Below are 21,907 nucleotides of genomic sequence, written 5' to 3' on the forward strand. Positions count from 1 at the left end.
GTGTGCTTGGATGGCAGAGTGACCAGGAAAGAAAGGAGGAAAGGAAAAGAGAGAGAGAAAGAGAGAGAGAGAATGAACTGCTATGCTTGTTTGAGGAATTTTTCTCATAACAAAGTTGGAAGAAGGGCTAAGAAAAATGGGAAATGCTTATCCATGGACACTGATATCAACAGCAGTTTAGTACAATATCTGTTATTTTTTTAATAAAACAAATAGAAACCTCCAGCATTTTTCTGTCCCTTTCTGAATTTTGCTGCATTTTCCTTTATAGTTTCTATCTCTTGACCCTTGCTGTTAACAAAAGCTAAACTCTCAAACAAAAGCATTGATAGAGGTTTTCTTGGGTTTTTCCTTGTATGTGATTAGAACATTTGGGTACTAACTACAATAAAAACCAATATTAGATAAAGGTGATAACAGCCTTAGGACACAATCAACCCCAAAAATCCAGCAGAAACCACTCAAAACACTTTTAAAAAGGAGAAGAGTATATTTGAAATCAAAATTATTAATGGGGAAGCAGATCAGTACCTAATGGGAAGCTATACAAAACTGTGGAATGCAAGTATCACACTTTTTTTTTTCTCTTATTAATACTCTTTTTCTACAGCAGTAGGCTGGTGGGACATGTCCTCCAATGGCTACTCAAACTTCCCTAGAGCTATTTGTGACAAGTCTTAATATTTTTCTTTACTACCTTCCAATTACTCCCATCACCAACATGCATGAGAGCAGTTTTCAGCAGTCTTCAGGCTCTTTTTTGAAGGATTGTATAGAAATTTGGGCTGTAGAACTTCCTGGACACTATGGTCTGTGCTATGGGCTACACTGCCCTTAAACAAACCACCAGCATGAAAGAGAAAATGTACATTGACCCAAAAAAAAAAGGGCTTCAAGATAGGGCAGGGATACAGAAATAAGAACTACATATTTTGGCAGAGAAACCAGCAGAAATAACAAAAAATCTCATTGGAAAAAAAACCCAAACAACATCTGCATTTAATATTTTAGGCTAGGAAAGTCCATGAAAAAACCCCAGACCAGTGAATCCAATATTTTTTCCAAGGAGAATATGCAGAGGAACACCATTATTACTACAGAAGAGATGGAATTAAGACAACAAAAACCACAGTAAGCCCATTTCTCTCCCAGGCCTCTCAATGTTTGTTACAAACAAGCAGTTCAAGGAGGAAAATACTGAAAACTTTGGATAATAACCTTATCTTGACTCACATATGAAAGATCTTGCTTGACTATTAACATAGGAGAAATTGCTGCAATGTTTTCTTATGAAATTTTAATGTAAAACAAGGAAAGAGCAGAGTCCTGGGCATGCCAGTGGTACTCCCACTGGGAGTTCCAATGTAGCAGCCTTTTAGGGAAACTCAGGAACAGGAGACCTGTATGACAACTGAGATGGAATATTGCAGGTCTCATTCCTCAAATGGCTCCTTGGAAGTTAGACTGTAACTACTTTGACCAAAACGATCAGTCTTGCAGTTTGACTCTTTTCCAAGTGGAATAAACACTGCATTTCTCACCATAAGAATCACAGAATTTCCATGTGGAGGATGAAAAATTGTTAGCTCATACTAGTGCATTTGTTTCTCTCATTTTTTTTTTTGGCTAAGATAGAAATGACATTTGCATTAACACAATAAGCCACCTCTGCCTGCATTAAAAAAACTGGAGGAAACTGAGATCTACAAGACCAGAAACTGCCCCATAGGTCCAATTTTACAATAAATAATCTGTGCTGTAAGACACCTATGAAGGTGACCTGGTCCAGGCTCCTCTTCAGCTGCTTTGAGCTCAGGGTTCATAGTGGCAGACACTCACTGTTTAAACAGCAGAGTAAAGACTGAGTAGCTCACTACTCTGTTCAGACTAACCAGCAGAAAAAAAATAAGTCTTTTCATTAAAAGAACAAAGATACTGCAGAAATTTTGGTGTGTGCTTCAGTGTGATAATGAACAGGAGGCTGAGTGAAATGTGATCTGAACCTACTCTAAACTCCTTGGAAATCATATAAAGGCTAATAAAAGCTAACTACAGTACAAAGTCATAATCAACACTGTGTACATGTGAATAGTAGATCATAAAAGCACATCTATAAGAGAAATGTTTAAGTAGAAGACATTAATAAAATAAAAGGAAGTTTTCTTCAGGCATCATTTATATCCAATTAACTATCTGTACAAGGAAGATGTATATTGTTACCTAGCTCACATGGCATAACACCACCACATGCTTTGAGATATTTTAGGTAAAGGTTACAGTCAGAAGCAAATCTGATGAAATTAAACAGAATTCTAGACTGAAGCCAATCAGTAGCTTACTGACAGCAAGAGTACCAGTGTCAAGAACTCTGACCAACCAAATAATGGATATCAAGATTTTAACTTTCCGGGTTATTTAAAAATTATTAAATCAGGAATCTTCTGAAACTTGAAATCCTGCAATCACCACATTCGATAAATCTCTAGGTAAAAAGGAGAAAAATCTTTTAAATTAATATGTGGTTGTCAACTGTGAGGTGTGCCTTACTGTGGAAAATGTCACGGATATGATATGTCTTTCCTTGGGCAAAAACCAGATGGATTTCCAATGAAATCACATTGTACAGGCATCTCTAAAACATTTTTTTTAAAGAAAAAAACCCAAAAAACCTATTGCATTAGAAGGCAGCTGACTGTGCTCCACATTTATTTAAAAGGTCTATGTCCTTTCAAATCTCTATTTTACTTTCATCTCAGAGTATCAGACTTGCAGTCAAGTCACCAAGAACCCATAAAGCTAGCATATATAATACAGAAAGGCAACAAACTTCCATAATATATACAACTTGATTTGTTTAAAATTTACCTTCACAAGTTATGGGACATCTATGAAAGTCCATTTTCATTTCCACCTCCATATTGTCATGGTATGAGACTGCTAAAACCATGTACTTGATAACTGTACTCAAAGTCAAAACTCTTTTCAGCCAGTGCATTTTTTCTGGATCTAGTCACTTTTCAGACAGCTAAATGGACACACAGAATACTACACCATAATCCTCATCCATTTAACTTCTGTGTTTGTACTTACTGACAGCTGCAGTCGCAGATGCAATTTTTGATGAGCGACTGTAAAAGTCTCTTTGTTGCCTCCCTAACACTGTCCAAATTCCTGAAATATTTAAAGTCTGGCCATCAGCTCCTAATCTTTACAAGCTGCCTTGTGTAAAGGCCAGCTCAAAGGGAGAAGGATGTCTGCCTTGCTGCAGAGCTTCCCAGAGGTGCAGCAGCATCACCTATTTGAAGAATGTAAAAGAGTGAAGCAAACAAACAGCATGATCTGGCACCCAGGTTTTCCCTGCTGCTTGTCCTCCCCCTTCACACCAAAAAATTGTCTTGCTTCCCTCCTGTTGGTTGTGGCAATTAACTCTTTAGCTTCTGGGCCAGGCACTACCATATCCTACCTGAAGTACCTCAATAGAATGCCTGACCTTGGCCAACACGACTGCAGACTGTCTCTGCCAGGTACAGCTCCTCAAGAGCCCACATCTGCACAGCTACAGCCCTGAACTGCTTGCTGCTACAGGGGCTTTCTGGTTTAGACTTACCCATGAAGGCTCAGATGACAAATTCACATTTTTTATGCCTTTTTGGGAAGTCTTTCTTTAGGTCTGTCTGCTTTAGATCTGTCCTGACCTGCCTTTAGCTCTGAGTGCACTGGACCTTCAGAGCAGCAAAGGGGGCTCACACAAGCCTCACTGAGGGCTTCAGGAAAGCTGGAAAAAACAGGGTCTCTAATTCAGCCTGTCAGTTTCTCCAAAGTGTTCCCAGGCCAAGAGGTTCTTCCCAGTTAATCCCCCTTCTGCTGCTGAGCATCTCTCTTTCCATACATTGCTGGTAATTCTGCAAATGCTGAGCATTTGTGGGAGGGATTTCTATTTCTCTGCCAAGTTTCTTTTCCAGCTCTACCTCTTCCGTTTGAGGATAGTTATGGAAACATTTCCTTCCCAGTCTAATATATTCCTTGATGAATTTTTACACATATCAGGGACTTTGTTAATGAATACTGAGCTGTGTTTAAATTTTGCTCTTCCTCCCATTTAGTCAATTTTATTCACAAGCACATTTCCTTCATCTAATGAGCATCTCCTGATAGACAGAAGACTTTTATGATGGACATGTGATGTTTCTTGGCAGAACAGATACTGTCTACATGATGACACCTGTCTTAACCACTTTCTTGTTTTACCTGAATTTAGTGTGCCTGGATTTGAGGGGTAACAGTAACTTGTGCTTCTGCCAAAGCTCTCAAGGTGTCCTCACTGTTAGGAAACACACATTTTGCTTGAAATGGGAGTTTTATTTAACTGAGCCACTCTGAGGACTTTACATCCTTAAATCTGGTGAGACTTGGGGGACAGGCACCATTGCAATTTATAGGAAAGCAATTTATATCAAATTTATATATATTTGGCCAGTGGCCCTCTGGATCCAGAAAGGCTTTCACTGTCTTTCCTTTTTGAGGCTGGGGTTGGTGAATGGTAGCTTCTCCCTTCTCAGGAATAGCTATGCCTTTATATCTTATTTTATCTAAAACAGAAACATCCATTCACCAAAGCCAAATGGATGGTCTTGCAGGAAAAATCCAAGTGTCACTCATTACCTTTCTGATGGAATTAGTAAACAACATAACAAAAGACAAATGGTTCTCTTCTCTGCTCTGAATTTTACTATAAAAAGAACACTTTTTAATAAGATTTGTTATTTAAAGACTGATCATGCTTATTTGAATTAGTTGCATGAGAGGCACACATGAACTGGAATTCACTTACTCATTTTTAGTTTGCCAGTTCTTTTGAGACACTAAAAGAAAATTATATATTCTGGACAAATGCATTTTTCCTCCCATGGTAATTTTCTTGCTTTTGACAAGTAGTCTTTCTGATACAATAGGTCACTTCTGCACCTTGTCCAGACCACAAACATTCTTGTAAATTTCCTAAAGATTCCTCAAATATGTTTTATCTGTTAACTTACAAAAAAACTAAACCAAACTATAAATTTTTTTTTCTATCAAAACAGGAGTAAAACTGATTAGGTCTTATTTCCATAGGTATTTCCATTTGAAGTGGCAGACAGCTGGCAGTCTAAATTAGTTGGATTAACTTAAAAAATTATGTTATTTAGCTACCTTGTGTCAGGTTTTAGGTTTTCCACAGTAGAATGGGTTTGATTTGTAGTGATAATTGATTTCTCCTTTTCACCATCACTTCCTCCATTTTCAGTTGACACAACCTCATACTCTGGAAAATTACAGTAAAGAAAAATTAGATCAAGTAATTGAGTCTCTTACTCAAGCTTCTTAAATACAACCAGATAGTGAATGAGTATGCAATTTTACAGGAATTCAACCTTTCTGCCTTTTGCCAGCCTGAAGTCAATACGTGATGTGGACATTTTAATTCATTCAAGTTGGAAGAGAAAATGCAGGAAATGAATGAGCATACAAATACGTGCATGCACAAACCAAGAACTACCAAGTCCATCCAGTGCCTGCTTGCTACTCAGTGCACAAGGCAACAAACTGCCCTTCCTTTCTGTGGCAACACAAACAGCAAAGCATGAGCAGAATGGTCTTGGTTCCTGACACTTGCAGCTTTTATGAAAACAAGGAGGTGAGTGTGATCACTGCTTTGGTTGTTATTTGTTAGACCTTTCCATTATGCTTTGGTTTTGGGCGTACCCAATGAAAGCCCTTGTACACAGTTAAAGTCAAGCAAAGTAAGCATTCAAAAGGCAGAATGATGCAACAAAGTATGTTTTCTGTTTCCACATTTCTATCTGAAACAGCACATTTATTTTTAAAAAAGAGATGTGATGTCTAAATAAGATGATTGGAAAAACATGCATAAACTACAAAAATAGAAAGAGATGGCAGCAAAACTGGTTTAAGCCTGTCTAAACAAGTAATGTTGTACTGGTGCCAATATGAAGCAATCACTGTTTTCAGAAAACAGGATTCAATGCCTTCTCTTGAATTCAGAATTGATTTTGATGAGTCATTAACTGAGTTGTCAGTTAATTTCAATGTTCAATTTTTGTCAGCCAATGTTGAAATACAGAAGATGGAAGAATTAAGAATGGCCATCTTGCATGTTTACCTGTCTGTGTGCTGAGCCCTGCATGACTCACAGGCATTTATTCCTAATATAAACCCCTTCCTTGAGAAATGAAAGAAAAAACAGACTCTTTTAACAGAGTGGGCTTGTGGACCCTCTTGCAGTGGGTCATAATACTGCAAGTATTATGCTGGCAAAGTGCTACTGACATACTAGATGGGTGTAAGCTTTGATTGTGCCTGGCCCACTGTGAAACAACAGCCTCAGGTCAAGAAAGATGCCTACATTATGTGTGTTCATCTAGATATGCTGCTGTATTGTTGGAACTTCTTGACTAGATCTTACCAGATTCTGTACAGAGAGGAGCCAGAAAATTGGAGGAGATACAGAGTCATATTTCTTAAATGTTTTTTCATGTCATCACTGACACCAATGATCCTTGTTGTACAAATCTTGTTATAATCTAGTAGATTTTCTTATCCACAATGGAGTAGCACAAGAATACCCCAAACCACTGGGCTCCTTTAATCCCTGGAGATTAAAGTACTTTTAAATGACAAAAAACTACTGTGAAAGTAAATTAAGCTGGAAATGCTGTATTATCAGGCAATGGAGGAAAGAAATCAAACCAACCAGTAACAGTGTCATTATCTGGTTTTTCCCAATCCAATATGACAAAGGATGGACAGCCCTCTACAGTCACCACTGTGAGGTTGGTTGGAGGATTCTGGGGAGGACGAGTGGGTTCTTCCTTGCTGCCAACTTCTTCTTGGGGAAAATGTTCAAGAGAGCTTGTGATGGAGCAAGGCACATCATCATCCTTCTTCATGTACTTGACATGGGGGGCTAAGAACAATATAGGAAAGAGCTGTTATTCTATAGAGTGTATTTAAAAAATGGCAGCGCCATTTCACCTGGTGCACAACATCCATCTCAGGACACCAAGTAAAAGTCTGCACAAGTGAAACACAAAGCTTCCAGAATAAACCCCATATATTCAATATGAAGCTGCTTGTTCTCATTTTTATCTGTTTGTTTTGGATTTTATGTTTTTGTTTTTGGTTTTTTCCTTGTTTTAAAATTTTTCTTATTATTGTTCGACCTGGAATCTGCACTGCTTCACTCCCTGGCACCACTGATGAAATGGCACTCTGAAGATATTAGTAGGTGATACACACTGTTTGAAAGAATTAAAATCTGTCACAAAATTAAAAAAAATCAACTTTATTTCTTCTATAGTAAAATGAGACTATAATTCTACTTGCAGCTTTTGATGGGTATGCTAATACAAAGACATACACTTTTGTTTCACCAGAAGGAGCAACAACTTCAGTCCAGAAAATGCTGGTTTGTACTGCAGCTCTTATATCTGCCACTGAAGTGACACAGAATCAAATAAAATGTTGGCGTTTGAATACCCAAATAAGATAATTTGATGCAAAATAGCTCAGACTCCCTGAAATAAAAATACCACAGCTATGAACATCCTACCTTGGTACCTTGGTTTTCCTGAAGAATCTGTTTCTGATGTAGGACTTGAGCTGAAGACTGTTGCATCAACTGTAGAAAACACAGTTATAATTTGCAATAAATACAAAATTTCAGTGTTAGAACTGAATCATTTCACAGTTCCTTTGGCATTTTAAATAATTATAAGAACAGATAAATGGTAGACATTTGCTGGCAGATCTGGCTCTTCATTTTAGGTGTTTTTTCTGTGATGCTGTGTAAACCCTGTACTTACCTGCTAGTACAGCCAGCCGTAATCAAAATGACAGATTTAATGTCTGCAGCTGGATTCAATTAATGTAATATATATAAAATACTTTTTAGACCATTGTCTTGCATTTGCTTTAGTTTAATTTTTTTGTAAGGAAGAAGAAGGTCAGCCATGGAAAAAGGAGGTTTTTGCACTGTGCTGGCTGTTTAGCTTGGAGCTTTTTTGATATTCCTGGGATATATAGAACTATTACATTGGCACAGTAACTTCTCTAAAAATAACAATAAGGAAATAAAAAAAAAAATTATCTTCAGAGTGTACAACTACAACAAAATTTGAAGGGAATTGAAAGCAAATATAGTGGTGAAGAGAAATGTGCTAAAGCAGTCAGGATTCATGATACAATGTTGTATTAATCAGCCACTACACTGAACATGATGCAAATATTAAAATGGACCTCAACAGATAAAACACAATACCTTCCCAAGAAGCATTTATAAATAAATCTAGCATCCAGCATGCTTTTCTGGGCACTGTGGGTCACAGTGAGTTCATGAGCATTGTAAGGAGACAAGAATTTAAGAATTACTATAAATCCAGGAAAATTAGAAGCAGCATCATTCATGGCAATATACCAAGAACTGCACATTTGGCCCAAAAATTCTAAGCAAATCCTCCTCCAAACCCATTACTGTGTGCCACCTTGGAAAGACTTAGCTCTGAATTTGTAATCAGCTCCCAGTTTTATAACGGGCAAATTACCCTCTGACCACTATGATTGCACTACTACCATTTTTTCAGTTTAAATGGTGGCAGTTTGATCAAATAAAGGAGGCCATCACATCTATGATGAGCACTGTCAGCCACTGGCAAATAACATGTTGAGTTTATGTCCTGGGAAAATTGAAACATCCAGGTAAAGAAGTGCCTTGTCCAATCTTTGCACAGCTTTAAATGGCCACAGAGCAGTAGTGAAAGCCTGCTAAGCATGTATGGATTTCTAGGAAAATGGAAGCCTTGTCATGTTCTCAATTACCAAGACAAGAAGCAAGCTAGATCTCAGTCAGTCAAATCAGAAAAGTCAAAGGCATAAAAGAAATCAGAATCACTCCAGACACAATAATTTCTTATGTTGAATATACAGCGCATCAATAAAGTTCAGGGAAGGTAAGCAAAAGAAAAATGGAAACCTTAATGTAAATAAAAAAAAAAAAAAAAAAGAAAAAAAAAAAAAAAGAAAAGAAAAAAAAAGAAGAAACCAGAACTGTTTCTAACATGCTTACCGTAGTACTCTGGAGTTGCAAAAGCTGTTGGTGTCTTATATAATGTTCCTGTCCTCACAGGTGGTGTTGGTCCAGCAGGCTTAGCTACAGTGACAGATGGAGGGACTTGTAGCAACAAGACATTCAGCATTTGAAGGAGTCAAACAGCTTTCTCATTTTCTAAGAGAACTCAGTTTGTGACAACTGCTTCATGAAACAAATATTTTCATTCAAATCCTAGTAATCCCTCAGCTGGATTCAGGAAAGTTCTGAACTGTGCTAGTTGCAAACGTAACCTAATCCTGAAACCCAGTAAGAAATTTCTTTGCTACTTTGAGGTTGTTTGGAGGACTTTAGTTGTCTAGAATATAACCTGGTTTAATGCACAGAACCATCCTACACAGACTGGTAAAAGGATGCAAAATGACCAGCTCTGACATTGCTGTTCCTTGAAGAAAGAGCACATTTCTTCCTGAGTTGCAAGGCACAATAGCTGAAGTCAGCAACTGAAACTTGGAGATTCTTCCCTCAAATATAGGTAAGATTAATTAATTTCTGCTCTCAATATAGCACAGACATTAGTGGTGCTGAACATTTCTAGTGATAAACACTGAGTCCTTAACTGTGGTCTGCATTAAGAGTTTCACCACAGAACAGTACTGGAGCTTACACTAAATGAAATTAAGAAAAACCTCAAATGAAAGCAAAGAAAAGGCAGCCAAGTCCAGCATTTTCAACATTTATAGCACTATATCAATCAAGAAGAAAAGTTTTATTGCTGAAATAATTTCTGTAGTAGGTTCCATAAGTCTGGACAGAAACTAACTGATAGAGGCAATATTATCACCTATAGTTAGACAACTATTTAAAAAAAGTATTTCAGATTATGTGACATTGCTGTTATTCTTCAGCTGTTACCACCTAATAAAGAAAACAGGTTTCTAAGAGGCAAACAATCCATGGTAAAGGTCTTGATTTCTTGCATAATGGCTGTAAAAGACAAGAATTAAATTCATAAAACATGCAGATACTCCCAGATAACCATGATACGACAGCGAAATCTGAACTCTGAAGAGTCAAGAACTACATAATGTAGTTACCTCCCCATCATATATGACACAGAATGTGGCAACTGAAGGCAGAACTCTGGAGAGCCAAGTTTAAGGCAACAAAAATCCCTACTTTCCACTAATTTTCTTAATGAAGTGGAAATCTGAAATATTCTCGCTAGAGTTCAGTTTCACAAAGTTTCTGGAACTCTCATTTCCATTTCTTTTTATCCATTCAGGAGACTTAATGTCTGCATAGAAACCTTTCCATAATATCCACTGGATGAGTTAGAAAGATGCAAGTAAGGAATTAATTACAGTGTTAATGAGAAATAGGACAGAATTCTGACAGGAAAAATCCAAGAACATTGAGGCAAATTTTTCCTGTTGGTACAGTGGAACTGTCTCTCTCTCCAGGGAACCAGAAGAAACAAAATTACAATGTTTAAAACTAAGCTGGATAAAACACCAGGAAACACAGAAGAAGGAAAATCTACTGTCCCCACAAGGAAGAACCAGATGATTCAAGCAATTTATTCCATCTTGAAAGCCTAGGAAGGTATGGTAAATACTGACTACCACATAGCCTCCACTGTCAGGAAAAATTGAAAATTTTGTTGAAATTTCAAAACACTGGTAAATTAATTAGACACTTACTGGAGCAAATTAGTATAGATCCCAATACAAACTAAAGAAAATATATCAGGTTTAAGACTGAGGAGGTCTTCTGTTTTCTGGGAACTATTGCTAAGGAAACACCACCCAACAACAACAAGTACAGACACAGTATTTCAATCTTGGCTCTGCTGATGAATAAATACATAGATTGTCTCATCCATCCGGGAGATTCTTGCTACTCATCTGACACAAAATACTTAAGTATTATTTAGGTCTTTAGCACCTTAATAGCAGATAAAGTCCCAAATAAAATAAACAAACAACAACAAAAACCACGATAGGAAATCCAGTAGAGCTATATATTCATATATAGCTGTATATTCTAATGTATAAACACCTTTGTACCTCCAAGGAACTACAGAGATCAACATGAAGAGGAAAAAAGCTGTCATGATGTTAAGCTTAAGGAGATGATAGTTTCTGACTATGTGGAGTTATGTTAGCCTAAGGATTCTTATGTAGAATCCACTGCCAGAACATCCATGTGGATACTGAATACCTGCTTCAGGATTAACTTAAAATAAAATAGGAAAGGTGACATTTTGTGTGTCCTCTTAAACCAATACTGAGAAGCCAGAGTACAATAATCAAGCTAAACTCTGCACATGGAACAACTCAGCTTGCTCTACTTCCCAGTATATATAATAGACTCCCAGTGCAGTCAGTTGTCTGGGTGACTATCAGCTCACTTTTGCAGTGGTTAATGGATGTACCATATATATATACATATATATATATATATATATATGAGCAATTCCATAACAAATAACCAGTTAACAAATAGCTAGGAACTGAAGCACAATAGTCAACATCTCTCCATCCAACATGCACATTAAATAGCAAAAAAATCATATTAGTAGACAAGAAATATTCTTAAGGTTGATCTTAAAGGATGACTTGGAGTGTGCTATTTTGCTTTCAGCTTCCTTACTAGGTGTGACTTTGATATACCTAGGTTAGGGGGAAAAAAAAGAAACAAGGTTTTTGTAAGAAGACAAAAAACCACAAGGCCTGTATGTTCCAAAAGACTAGTTTCTATAGATATCACAGATCAAAGAAATCTATGCTACAGAAGTCTCCTATACCCTGCTAGCCAGTTTTATCTCACACACAATAAAATGATTATGCTGAAAAGGCTGAAATACCTGGGCTCCCTGGTTTACCAGTGACGGTGTTAGGAGGCAGAGGTTTTCTTCTCATTGGTGTAGGTCTGGCAGGAGGAATAGGAGGGTGCTGAGGGCCAGGTGGTAGAGTCACTGAATGACATTACAAGACAGCATTATTAATTATTTAACATCAAATTCCATCAAAGCAGAAACACACTAGAAGTTGTATTCTGACTTCTCAAGCAATGTTTCATATCTGATTTAATATCAAAAGTGGAGAGGTGAGATTAGGAGATGATCTGAGCTACACTTTCAGCCTTAAATCTCTGAGAACTGTGTGCCATGAAGTTTTACAAAAAGTTTACACTGAAAAAATGTAGTTCCTTTGAGATTTTGCACAAGTGTTTCAGTGACTCACTTTCTGTGTAGTTACTCATTTTTGTTGACGGTAATTTTTGGCATTCAAATGGATACATCTTCACACAACAAACACCATCTCAATATGCTAGGAAACATCTTCAGTATCTTACTCACAAAATTTCTGACATCTTGTACTTTCTGACTAACACAACTGGCCGCCCTCAGCTTGAAGCAAAATGTGTAAGAAAATGAAATTATCATTAGGAACACTTTATTCTATGTCATCCAAAACTGAAAAAAGTTTCTGTCACCTCATACACTGACACAGGTAAAGACAATTACCATTGCTGAAATTTCTGAAGCACCCAACTTGGTTATTTCAATGTGCAGTTCCAGCCAGTACCCACTACATTTATCTGATAATTTCTTTTGACAGTGAGGTATAAAAGGAAAACATAAGCCCCTTAATTCATACTTACAAATCCTTTTACTGTACTTTCCAGACAATTATGAAGGATTTTATTATGCAATGGAAAGGCAAAGATTTTTGTTCCATTATTCACCTTTGCCCTTCTTTCCTTAAGAAAATCCAGGAGATATGTGCAACACATTTATGTAACAAAAGCCTTTTTGTACCTAAAAGGAGAAAATCCTCAAGAGTAGTACAATTATCATAAGACTGCCAATGTCAACAACTCTGCAAATTGCCTGATACTGAATTACTGGCACCATAAGGTACCTCAGGTCCTGTGTATCAGTCCTTGGCTCACCCTATAAATAGAGAGACTGTGGGCGAGAAGGGAACAAATCCAAAGACTGATTTAGGAGAGCCTTTTTGGAAATAATTACAATATGCAACCAGGAATATCTCCATCTCTCTCTCTCTCTTCTCTTTTCCTTTTTGGACTCTTGTAGTCACTTATAAAACAGTGGATTAATTTTTTTTAAATCACTCAGATCAAGGCAGAAAATAATGCTCTATCTAATTTAGGAGGATGTAGTGGTTTTGAAAATAGCATTTGTAGGTTTCATAGTAATTCTTAATTTCCAGATGGAGATGAAAAAAATATGCTTAAGGCCAGAAAAAATATAATAAATTTTTGTGTATATGTCATCATATCCTAGATATTACTATATGGTAGTATTCATCATTACTTTTCCCCCTGCTCATAATTAGAGAGGGGGTTGTCCAAGGTATTTATGAAGTAAAAATGTGCAAGTATTGACTTGCCAGTGGTTTCTATAATATTTTCTGAGCAGCATAACTACAACAGTTGCACATAACTAAAACAAAACATTCAGAGTACTGGGTCACAATAGAATCTACTGAAGTGTACTCTGGAAAAACAAGAATTTCTACTTTTCCCTTCTGCTACTTCCAACAATGATTTGGGTGCTGGTCGATGATGCTACAAAATCTAATTATCAGTGTGTGGAGACTGAACTTGTAAGCTAGGATGCACAACAGAATTTAGGGATTTCGTGAGTGTAGATTCTTGTAAGGACAACAACATGGTGAAATGTTCTTATTTAATTAATCTCTAGGCTTCTTTATGGATTGGGAGTCCTTAACTCAGACTCTCTTGATGAAAGAGAAGGATGAGCAGTCTCTTAGGGCAGACATCTTTATTGGTGACATACAGAATGGGAATGGGGGCACCCTCAGCAATTCTGTGGATGATAACAAGCTGGTTGTGCAGTGGACACTGGAGGGAAGGATCCCATCCAGACAACTCTGGCAGGTTGAGCAGTGGCCAATGCAAACCTCATAAAGTCCATAAAGCCAAGCACAAAATCTAGCTCCTGGTTTGGGTGCAATGACCAGTCTCAGTGCTGGCTAGATGAAAGACTATAAACAGCCCTGCTCTGCAGGTATGGACTTGAGGATACTGGTGAATGAAAAACTAGAGACAAACCAGCAATGTGGGCTCGCAGCCCAGAAAGCCATTTGTGTCCTGGGCTGCACCAGAAGGAGTGTGGCCAGCAGGGCAGGGGAGGTTATTCTACCCCTCTGCTGGAGTGCTGCATCCAGCTGTGGGGGTCTCCAGAAAAACAACAACACAGACCTGTTAGAACAAGTCCATGGAAGGGCCACAAAATCCATCAGGGGGCTGGAGCCCTTCTGCTATGAAGAACCTCAGAGAGTTGGGGTTGTTTAATGGGGAGAAGGCTCCAGAGAGACCTTAGTGCAACATGCAGTACTTATAGAGGGCTTGTGAGAGAAATGGAGAAAGGGCTTCTAACAATGGTAGGAGACAAGGAGAGAGAGTTTTAAACTGTTTAAAGGGTAGATTTATATTAGATAATAATATATACTGGAAGAGAGGTGGTTTGGATTAGATTTTAGGAAGAAATTCTTTACTGTGAGGGTGGCGAGGCACTGGAATAGGTTGCCCAGAGAAACTGTGGCTGCCCCATCCCTGGCACCATTGGATGGGGCTTGAAGCAACCTGGTTTGGTGGAAGGTGTCCCTCCCAAGGCAGGTGAGTGGAACTCTTTGATCTTTAAACTTTCCTTCTTACCCAACTCATTCTACAATTCCATGAATTTTGATATACATGTTAAAGCCACATGAAGAGAGATGAGACTCCAGTTATACAAGAAAATTATGAAAGAGTAGTAGGTAATTTCACAACCATACCCAACTGCCTTTTATGACTACAGTTCAAGGTATTGACTGACCTCAAATCTCTAAAAGCTTAACTTTAGACATCAAATGTCATAAAACAAGTAAAAGTTAGTCTTAATGTCCCCCCAAATCTATGTGCATAAAAAACCTTCAAGTCTCTGCAAATCACAAGTTGGATTTACTTAAGGAAACACCACTGCCTGACATTCAGTAACAAAAAGTGCAGAGTATCATCCTTATTTTGATTTTGCATTTGGCCTTCAGCTGCTACTAATAGTACATCAGACTAGATTTAATCTTTGCAAAGTACAGTGGTCAGACTGAATAAACTAAAAAATGATAAAACATCAGAACCTGGCCATCAAGATAGGCTCTTATCTTTGTAGAGGTAAATTAGATGCAAAGGAAATCCAACAGGGATTAGGAACACACCGCAGTTTATAAATTAGTGTTTTAAAATCCAGTAACATGTTCTCAAAAAGAAGCCACCTAAAAAGAACATCTGCAGCTGAGTAGTAAATCCAAGAGGAAAACAAAATATTTCATTTTCAGTCAGTTTCTATGTCAGAAAAAACCACAACTAAAGCAAATTTTGTGCTTGATTATGCTTATGAAGCAGAGAAATTATTTATACATCAGGGTACTTACCTGTGGTATGTATGTTTCAGTTAAAATATTTAGATTTGAAAACATGATTGCAAGATTTGCCAGAAGAGTAAACCTTACAAGTCTTGTATTATACATGTATAAAACCCCTGTAACCTGATTTACTCCACGTTGTTATTTTCCGTCAAGCCTAATGTTCTAATTTTCCCAACAATCCAAATATTCAATGAAACTTCCTCATACATGGGAGTACAAGTTGGTTATGCTTTTACCTGATTCTTCTTTGCTATATGGAAAACATTAGCATTAAAAAAATCAGTGCTTACGTATTGTAGCTGTTAGATCATAAGGATACAGCTCTGGTGGTGAAAATTTCTACCATATGTAGTGACTAAGCATATGTAAGTGACTATGTTGTGACTATAAATTATTATTATTATCTCTTTTAGTAGAATCCTGAAGCCACAAGAATTTGTATTGATGAAGATGATTATGAACTATTTTTTCTTCTCAGTGGAGGTGCTTTGTGTGCAGAAAAGGCAGTGTTTTTATTTTTAATAACAACTGTTAAAAATTGCTCTGTTATTTAGTTTTATTAACCTTACCAGGAATTGGCCTTTGCCAGGTGTCAACATAGTCTGGAGGTCTTTTGACATCCATGTCAATTGGTCTGGGAGTAGCCTCAGGTGTATAAAAGCCATCTGTGAAAAAAAAAAATGAAATAAGTATCTACAGTGTGGCACCAAGTAATGGTATATTTGTATATTGAATATGTTCAAACTCCAGGTGATATCATGTGCAAAACCAACAAGTGTCTCATCCATGTTTTTACTGATAACTTGGTCATATCCATTATCTTCTTATTCGGGTAAGTGGAAAGTGATCTGGTTCTACAAAGTCTGCAGTTTAAGTTCAAACATTCCTCAAGTAAAGTATATTTGGAAAGAGAAAATTAATAAGATGAAGAGGTAACAGATGAGTTAAACCAAGATTATTTGTGGAAAAATGAGTTGAGAGAACATTCTAGTTTTTCAGTGTAAAGAGTAAAATGTCCATTGATTTTTGCAAAGGACAAAATTCTCCTTCTCCCCATTATAGGATCTCTGGTCATCCTCCATATTAAATGGTTAGAGCAATTCTGGACCGAATTATTCACCATGTTTGGAGTACAGGAGACAAAGTATACACAATATCCAGTCTGCATATAAGAGAAAATCCTACTTAAAAGTTATATAAACACATTTTTAAAAAAGTAAGTGGCATTAAAAGATCAACACAACTCCTGGTGCAGAACGACTGTTTGACATGCTGGTATTTATAGGACAGCCAGAATGTTAAACTAATATCCTGTCTCTACATAAAGTAAGTATATTTACTTTATCCAGTAAAGCAAGAAGATGCATTGCAGCTTCATCATGTTTGTGGGAAAACCCCCCTGCACCCTTGCTCAGGATGTTAGGCAAAAATCCCTAAAATTTATTATATTTTAAAAAAAATCTCAATATTATTATAATTATCAAATTCCAACCCTGTTCCAACACGACCTAATCACTTCAGCTAAAGATTTCATAGATTTATAATCTGGATCTAAATTTGATTTGATATTTCACTAGTATTTTAATGGAATGAAGCAGGTAATTTTTCAATTACTTTACTATTTGACCATTTTTTGTTGCATGTTCATTATAAATCCACAGTCCATACATGATAAATAATTTACTGAAGATTAAAGTAAGCTGGGAGTAAGACTTGCAGGAAGCTGGGAAATGGACACAGGTGACCTGGTCCCTGTGTATAAAATATCTGAACACATCATACCTATGGTTTTATATAACTGCAATTTGTCTTCAGATAATTAAAAAGATTAATTAGATCTTCAGCTATACAAAGCACCAGAGCGATAATCAATGTTTCATGTGAATGACGTTCAAGGAAGAAAAGGCATGAGAAGACCAGCACCAGCCTTAAAAAAAATAAAAATAATCTTGTACATCATGAGGTATAGTTAGAGCAAGTTTAGTTTCTCAGCTCACTTTTAAGTGAACATATCAACAAAATGTGGTTGCGCATTGACTAATTCACATTAAATCACTCAAGTGTGTATAACAAGCCTAAATTATTTGTGCATGCTACAGTCTCTACAGAAAACCAATCTCTATTCTGCTTCTTAGAATCAAATTTAGATTAATAATATTTTCTGAGTTATGTCAGCTGAGAATGAACAAAATATTGCACATGTTCTAGCTGGAAGAAGTAATTTTGTTTTCTTTTCAGAAACATGCACTACTGTTCGGACATCGGTAAAGTAGTAATGAAAAATAAGTCAAAGTTTCAAACCACAATACCTTCATGTTGACAAAATCTCCTATTTTGAGTACTTCAAGTTACATGAAAGTTTATATTTTCACACAAGGTACCTGCACAACCCAAGTTTGCTGAATTTGTCATAGCATTTGCCTTACTCTACCTAATGTAACTTGCTTATTAAAAGCACTTACCATGTTCATCCAAACTTTTAGCTAGAATTTAGAATAGACCTATTACTTGCATATGTCTTTGAGTCTTCTTTTAATTTTATATTTTTTCCTGGAAAGACTCATGGGTTCTGGAACATGTTAAACCAACCTCTCCTGGTTCTGATGTCTTTAATTGTAGGAATACTATTAGGAGGGTGGATCATTTAAAGGGAAATATTGAAAAAAGTCCTCTTGATAAAATAAACTGAAATACCTTTATACTTGAGTTCCTCTGGAACTTGGCTATACACACACAGTTTAAAAAATAAAAAGAAAACAGAACAAAAAGTTAATGGTCATTTTAATGAAAACCATGTATGCCTCCATTTCACAAGGGAAATAAAAATGTTGTTCAAAGTTTGTTTGCTGACATTTGTCAGAAAGCTCAGTAGATCAGGAGCAGTATTTACATGGTTAGGATTAAATTAAAAAACAACCCAGTAAGGTAAATTACATACACCAACATGAAAAGCCATCTGAATAAAATGGCATTCTAGAGAAAATGGCTAAAACATGACAAAAACCTAAAAGAAATGCTAGCCATGAGGAAGCAATCCCTGCCCCCTTTCCACAGTGCAGTTTACCACCTGGCACTAGAGCTGGCCCCGAGGCTGAGAAGCCTGCCAGGAAACCAGCCACAACCCCATGTGCTGGTGCTGGAAAAAACAAATTCCACTGCTTATCACCTGCAGCTGCCAACCCTCCCTGCATGGGGTGAAACATCTTTGCACTGAGGCTAACAAGCCCAGCCAGGAGCAAGAAATGGAGCACAATCAACAGCAGTGCCAGTCCAGCAAGGAATGAAAAGATCCAAACTGGTGTCCAAATAACAGAATATCCTAGAATAAGTGATGTAATGTCTAAAGGTAAGTCTGAAAACATATTGTTACACATATAGAGGATATATATATATAGAGGATATATATATTCCTAACAGCCCACTTAAAAATTCTGATCATCTTAGGTCAAAAGTTCAGGATTTTGATAAACCAACCACAGAAAAGAGTGAAAAAGGAACCTTTTCTGTCTTTGCTCAGCTGGTAGGATTTGGGGTTCCAGGTTATAGAGTTCTTTCCCTAGTGTTTTTTGCAGACATAGGAATTCTTTTGCAATAGATAATTAACTGCACATTGCTTGGGAGAGATAGAGAAGATTTCTTGAATTGGTTACCTGAATTCCTTTTTGTGCAAGTTTATTTTTGTGGGCACAGTCAGCCCTGTCCTCAGACATTGGCTCAATGCGGTGATGTACTTGCCTTACAGAAGATTTGGGATTTCACTTACTGATCATCAAGAAAAGCACAGACTGAAAAGTTGTGACAAGCTGCAGTCCCCTCTCAAGATAACATAAATGTATGAATTCATTGGTGATTTCTCTTACACTTCTCAGAAGAAAGTTGGAGACTCACAGAAATGTGTCAATGAGCTGTTGTGGCAGTGGGGTTGCAGGTACAAAGAAGTGGGCAGGAGATAACAAAGGCCTTTGATATTTTGGATACTTTGACTTAAAGGGCTTACTTGGCAGCACACAAAATTTACCTAAAAGACATCTACAGCATGATTCTTTAACTTAGAGAAAAAAAATATACTTATTTAACTTGGCAGTGGAAACCACTACTGGAAGTATCATTTTTCAGAAGAATTCGAAAAGAAGGTACTTATTTACCAGTGAGTACACATAGCATGCCCAGTAATTAGTAGTTTTGTGGTGACTTCTGACACAATCTACCACAATGAAACTCTAGTTCTTCCTGGCAACAAGCACTACTACAAAGCCATGGAAATAATAACAAATGATGGGCACACCAAGAGGGCCACTTACAATATGATTGCTTAAAACAGTACCTTAGCAACTTAAACCAGCATTAACACAAAACTCCACGTAGGTTTTACTACTATTGTGCTTATACTACTGATTTACTAAGCATGTATTAATTTTTTGCAGGTGTTTTTAATAACCTACCAAATACTTCTGCTGAGGTTATGACCAGAGGGGAGAAAGCTCAATATGCTGTGTAATGTAATTGTGTGTTAGTGCATAATTTAATAATATGATAACTCCTGGAGACCTTGGGCATTCTCCTATTCCAGTAATCAAACATAAGAAAGCTCACTTGTATAAGGTGATTTCCAGTGCAAGTTAGCAACAAAACCTTTTGAGCCACAACTACTGAAATCAGGCAATTAATGCTTTAACTGGCTCTGATGTCTGGAATTTGATGGCCTTATTTAATTTACCAGAAGGACTATGAAAGGTCAAAGAACTTCTACCTCTAGTGAAGGCATTCACTCCATATGTAATACAGAAATGTATGCCATACTCTAAATAGGTTAAATTTATTTCAATTTAAATATACAACCATCTCTGCTGAATTTTTAGAATGTTAGAAATGTTATCATTTCTAACAACATGGTGGGCTTGTGAAAATGTACAGGAATGAGTTGCTCAAGGCATTCTATGATCAGCAACAGGTATTAACTTGCCAAATATAGCAGAAAGAAACATTACACAGGCAAAAATTTTTAGAATAGATGGAATATCCCTCAGGCTATCCTAATCTAGCTAGCACAGAAATAGTAACAGGAGCCAGCAATAATATGGGACAATAGAACTTTTAGTGGGTGGTCAGCTAAACGTTTGCCTTGAATATATACATTATTTATTTATTTATATTATTTATTATTTTAAACTTGTACTGTTGGTACAAGATTTAATTTAATTTAATATTTAATTAATCAATGGCTGTATAAAAATAATCTCCAATGCTATTTGTATTGATGTAATAAATCAATGCTCTAGGAAAGAAAAAAAATGGATTCATTATGAATTATCACTGAAAATATTATGTTGATTGGATGGAAAAATCAAGACCAACTGAAAAAGCATAAATTATTTTTCCCCCAAGAAGACATGTACTTTTAATAAATCTTTGGGGTTAGGGACATTTGTTATCTGTTGGTTAAGGATATGTAAATTGAAGCTCTCACTGTTGTCTGCCATCCACCAACATGGAATTTTGTGATGCTGAAGTATCCAAGCCTGAATACTGCACAGTCCAAACACTGCATGGTCTGAGTGTCAGCAGGTCTGATGTGAACACACCACGGGCACAGGCAGTAACTAGAGAGATCCTTGGCTTTAAGGCTTCCCTACCAAGTCTCCTGACTTGGGCTCAAACAAACGGGTGATCTTTTTCAATGGAGCATTTTCCAGAACTTATTGTGGATCTGACATCTAGAAAGCATTAGTAAAGAGTAGCCACACAGTAATGAACCCGTAAATTTACACAGACTGAGTGCCAATATAATTTCATAATCACCCTCAGGAATTGTATGACAAGATCAGTAAAAGCAATTACACATTCCACTCTGAGGAATGAAATTCTAGAATAAAACACAGTGAGATATTTTGCAGGGCTCAAGATGACTTGGGCAAGCCACATTCCAGTCTTTTATTGATAAATTAAAAAAAAAACACCCCAAACCCAGAACTCTACCTGTTGTTGGCATAATCCACTTTGGCAGTCCAGGTGCTCTTGTTCTGAGTGGCGGTAGTGTGGTTCTACTAAAAGCTGTAAGAGAGTTTAAAAAGAAGAAAAGGAAAAAGAAGAAAAAAAAGAAAGAAGTTCCATGAGAAGAGTACCCAACAGACTTCTATGTGATGCCAAGAATTCCACACTACAGAAGAAATAAAACCTGCTGTGATGACACACATATTTTTGGTTTCATTTTTTTTTTTTTTCTGATTTGGAAAGGGTTTACCACTAGACTTATTAATTGATTGAAAATTATCCCCTTTTTTCCCTCCCAGCAATACTTAAAATTCTCCTAAGAATAGATAAAATTAATTAACTATTTAATCTC

The 21,907-nt window shown here is 36.8% G+C and overlaps 1 protein-coding gene across 29 annotated transcripts in view; it reads right to left on the reverse strand.

Annotated features, from left to right (window-relative positions):
* ABI3BP (ABI family member 3 binding protein) overlaps nt 1–21,907 on the reverse strand; it is a 135,662-nt gene that overhangs the window by 13,600 nt on the left and 100,155 nt on the right. For all 29 annotated transcript variants that reach the window (XM_059467096.1, XM_059467095.1, XM_059467094.1 and 26 more), the window contains 7 exons: nt 21,541–21,615; nt 16,134–16,229; nt 11,973–12,083; nt 9,122–9,205; nt 7,610–7,678; nt 6,752–6,964; nt 5,191–5,302 (listed from right to left, as the gene is read on the reverse strand). In XM_059467096.1, the coding sequence (XP_059323079.1) occupies nt 5,191–5,302; nt 6,752–6,964; nt 7,610–7,678; nt 9,122–9,205; nt 11,973–12,083; nt 16,134–16,229; nt 21,541–21,615 (760 nt within the window). The remainder of the gene's footprint in view (nt 1–5,190; nt 5,303–6,751; nt 6,965–7,609; nt 7,679–9,121; nt 9,206–11,972; nt 12,084–16,133; nt 16,230–21,540; nt 21,616–21,907) is intronic.

Source organism: Ammospiza nelsoni, chromosome 2 (genome assembly GCF_027579445.1).
Source record: "Ammospiza nelsoni isolate bAmmNel1 chromosome 2, bAmmNel1.pri, whole genome shotgun sequence".
Taxonomy (NCBI): domain Eukaryota; kingdom Metazoa; phylum Chordata; class Aves; order Passeriformes; family Passerellidae; genus Ammospiza; species Ammospiza nelsoni.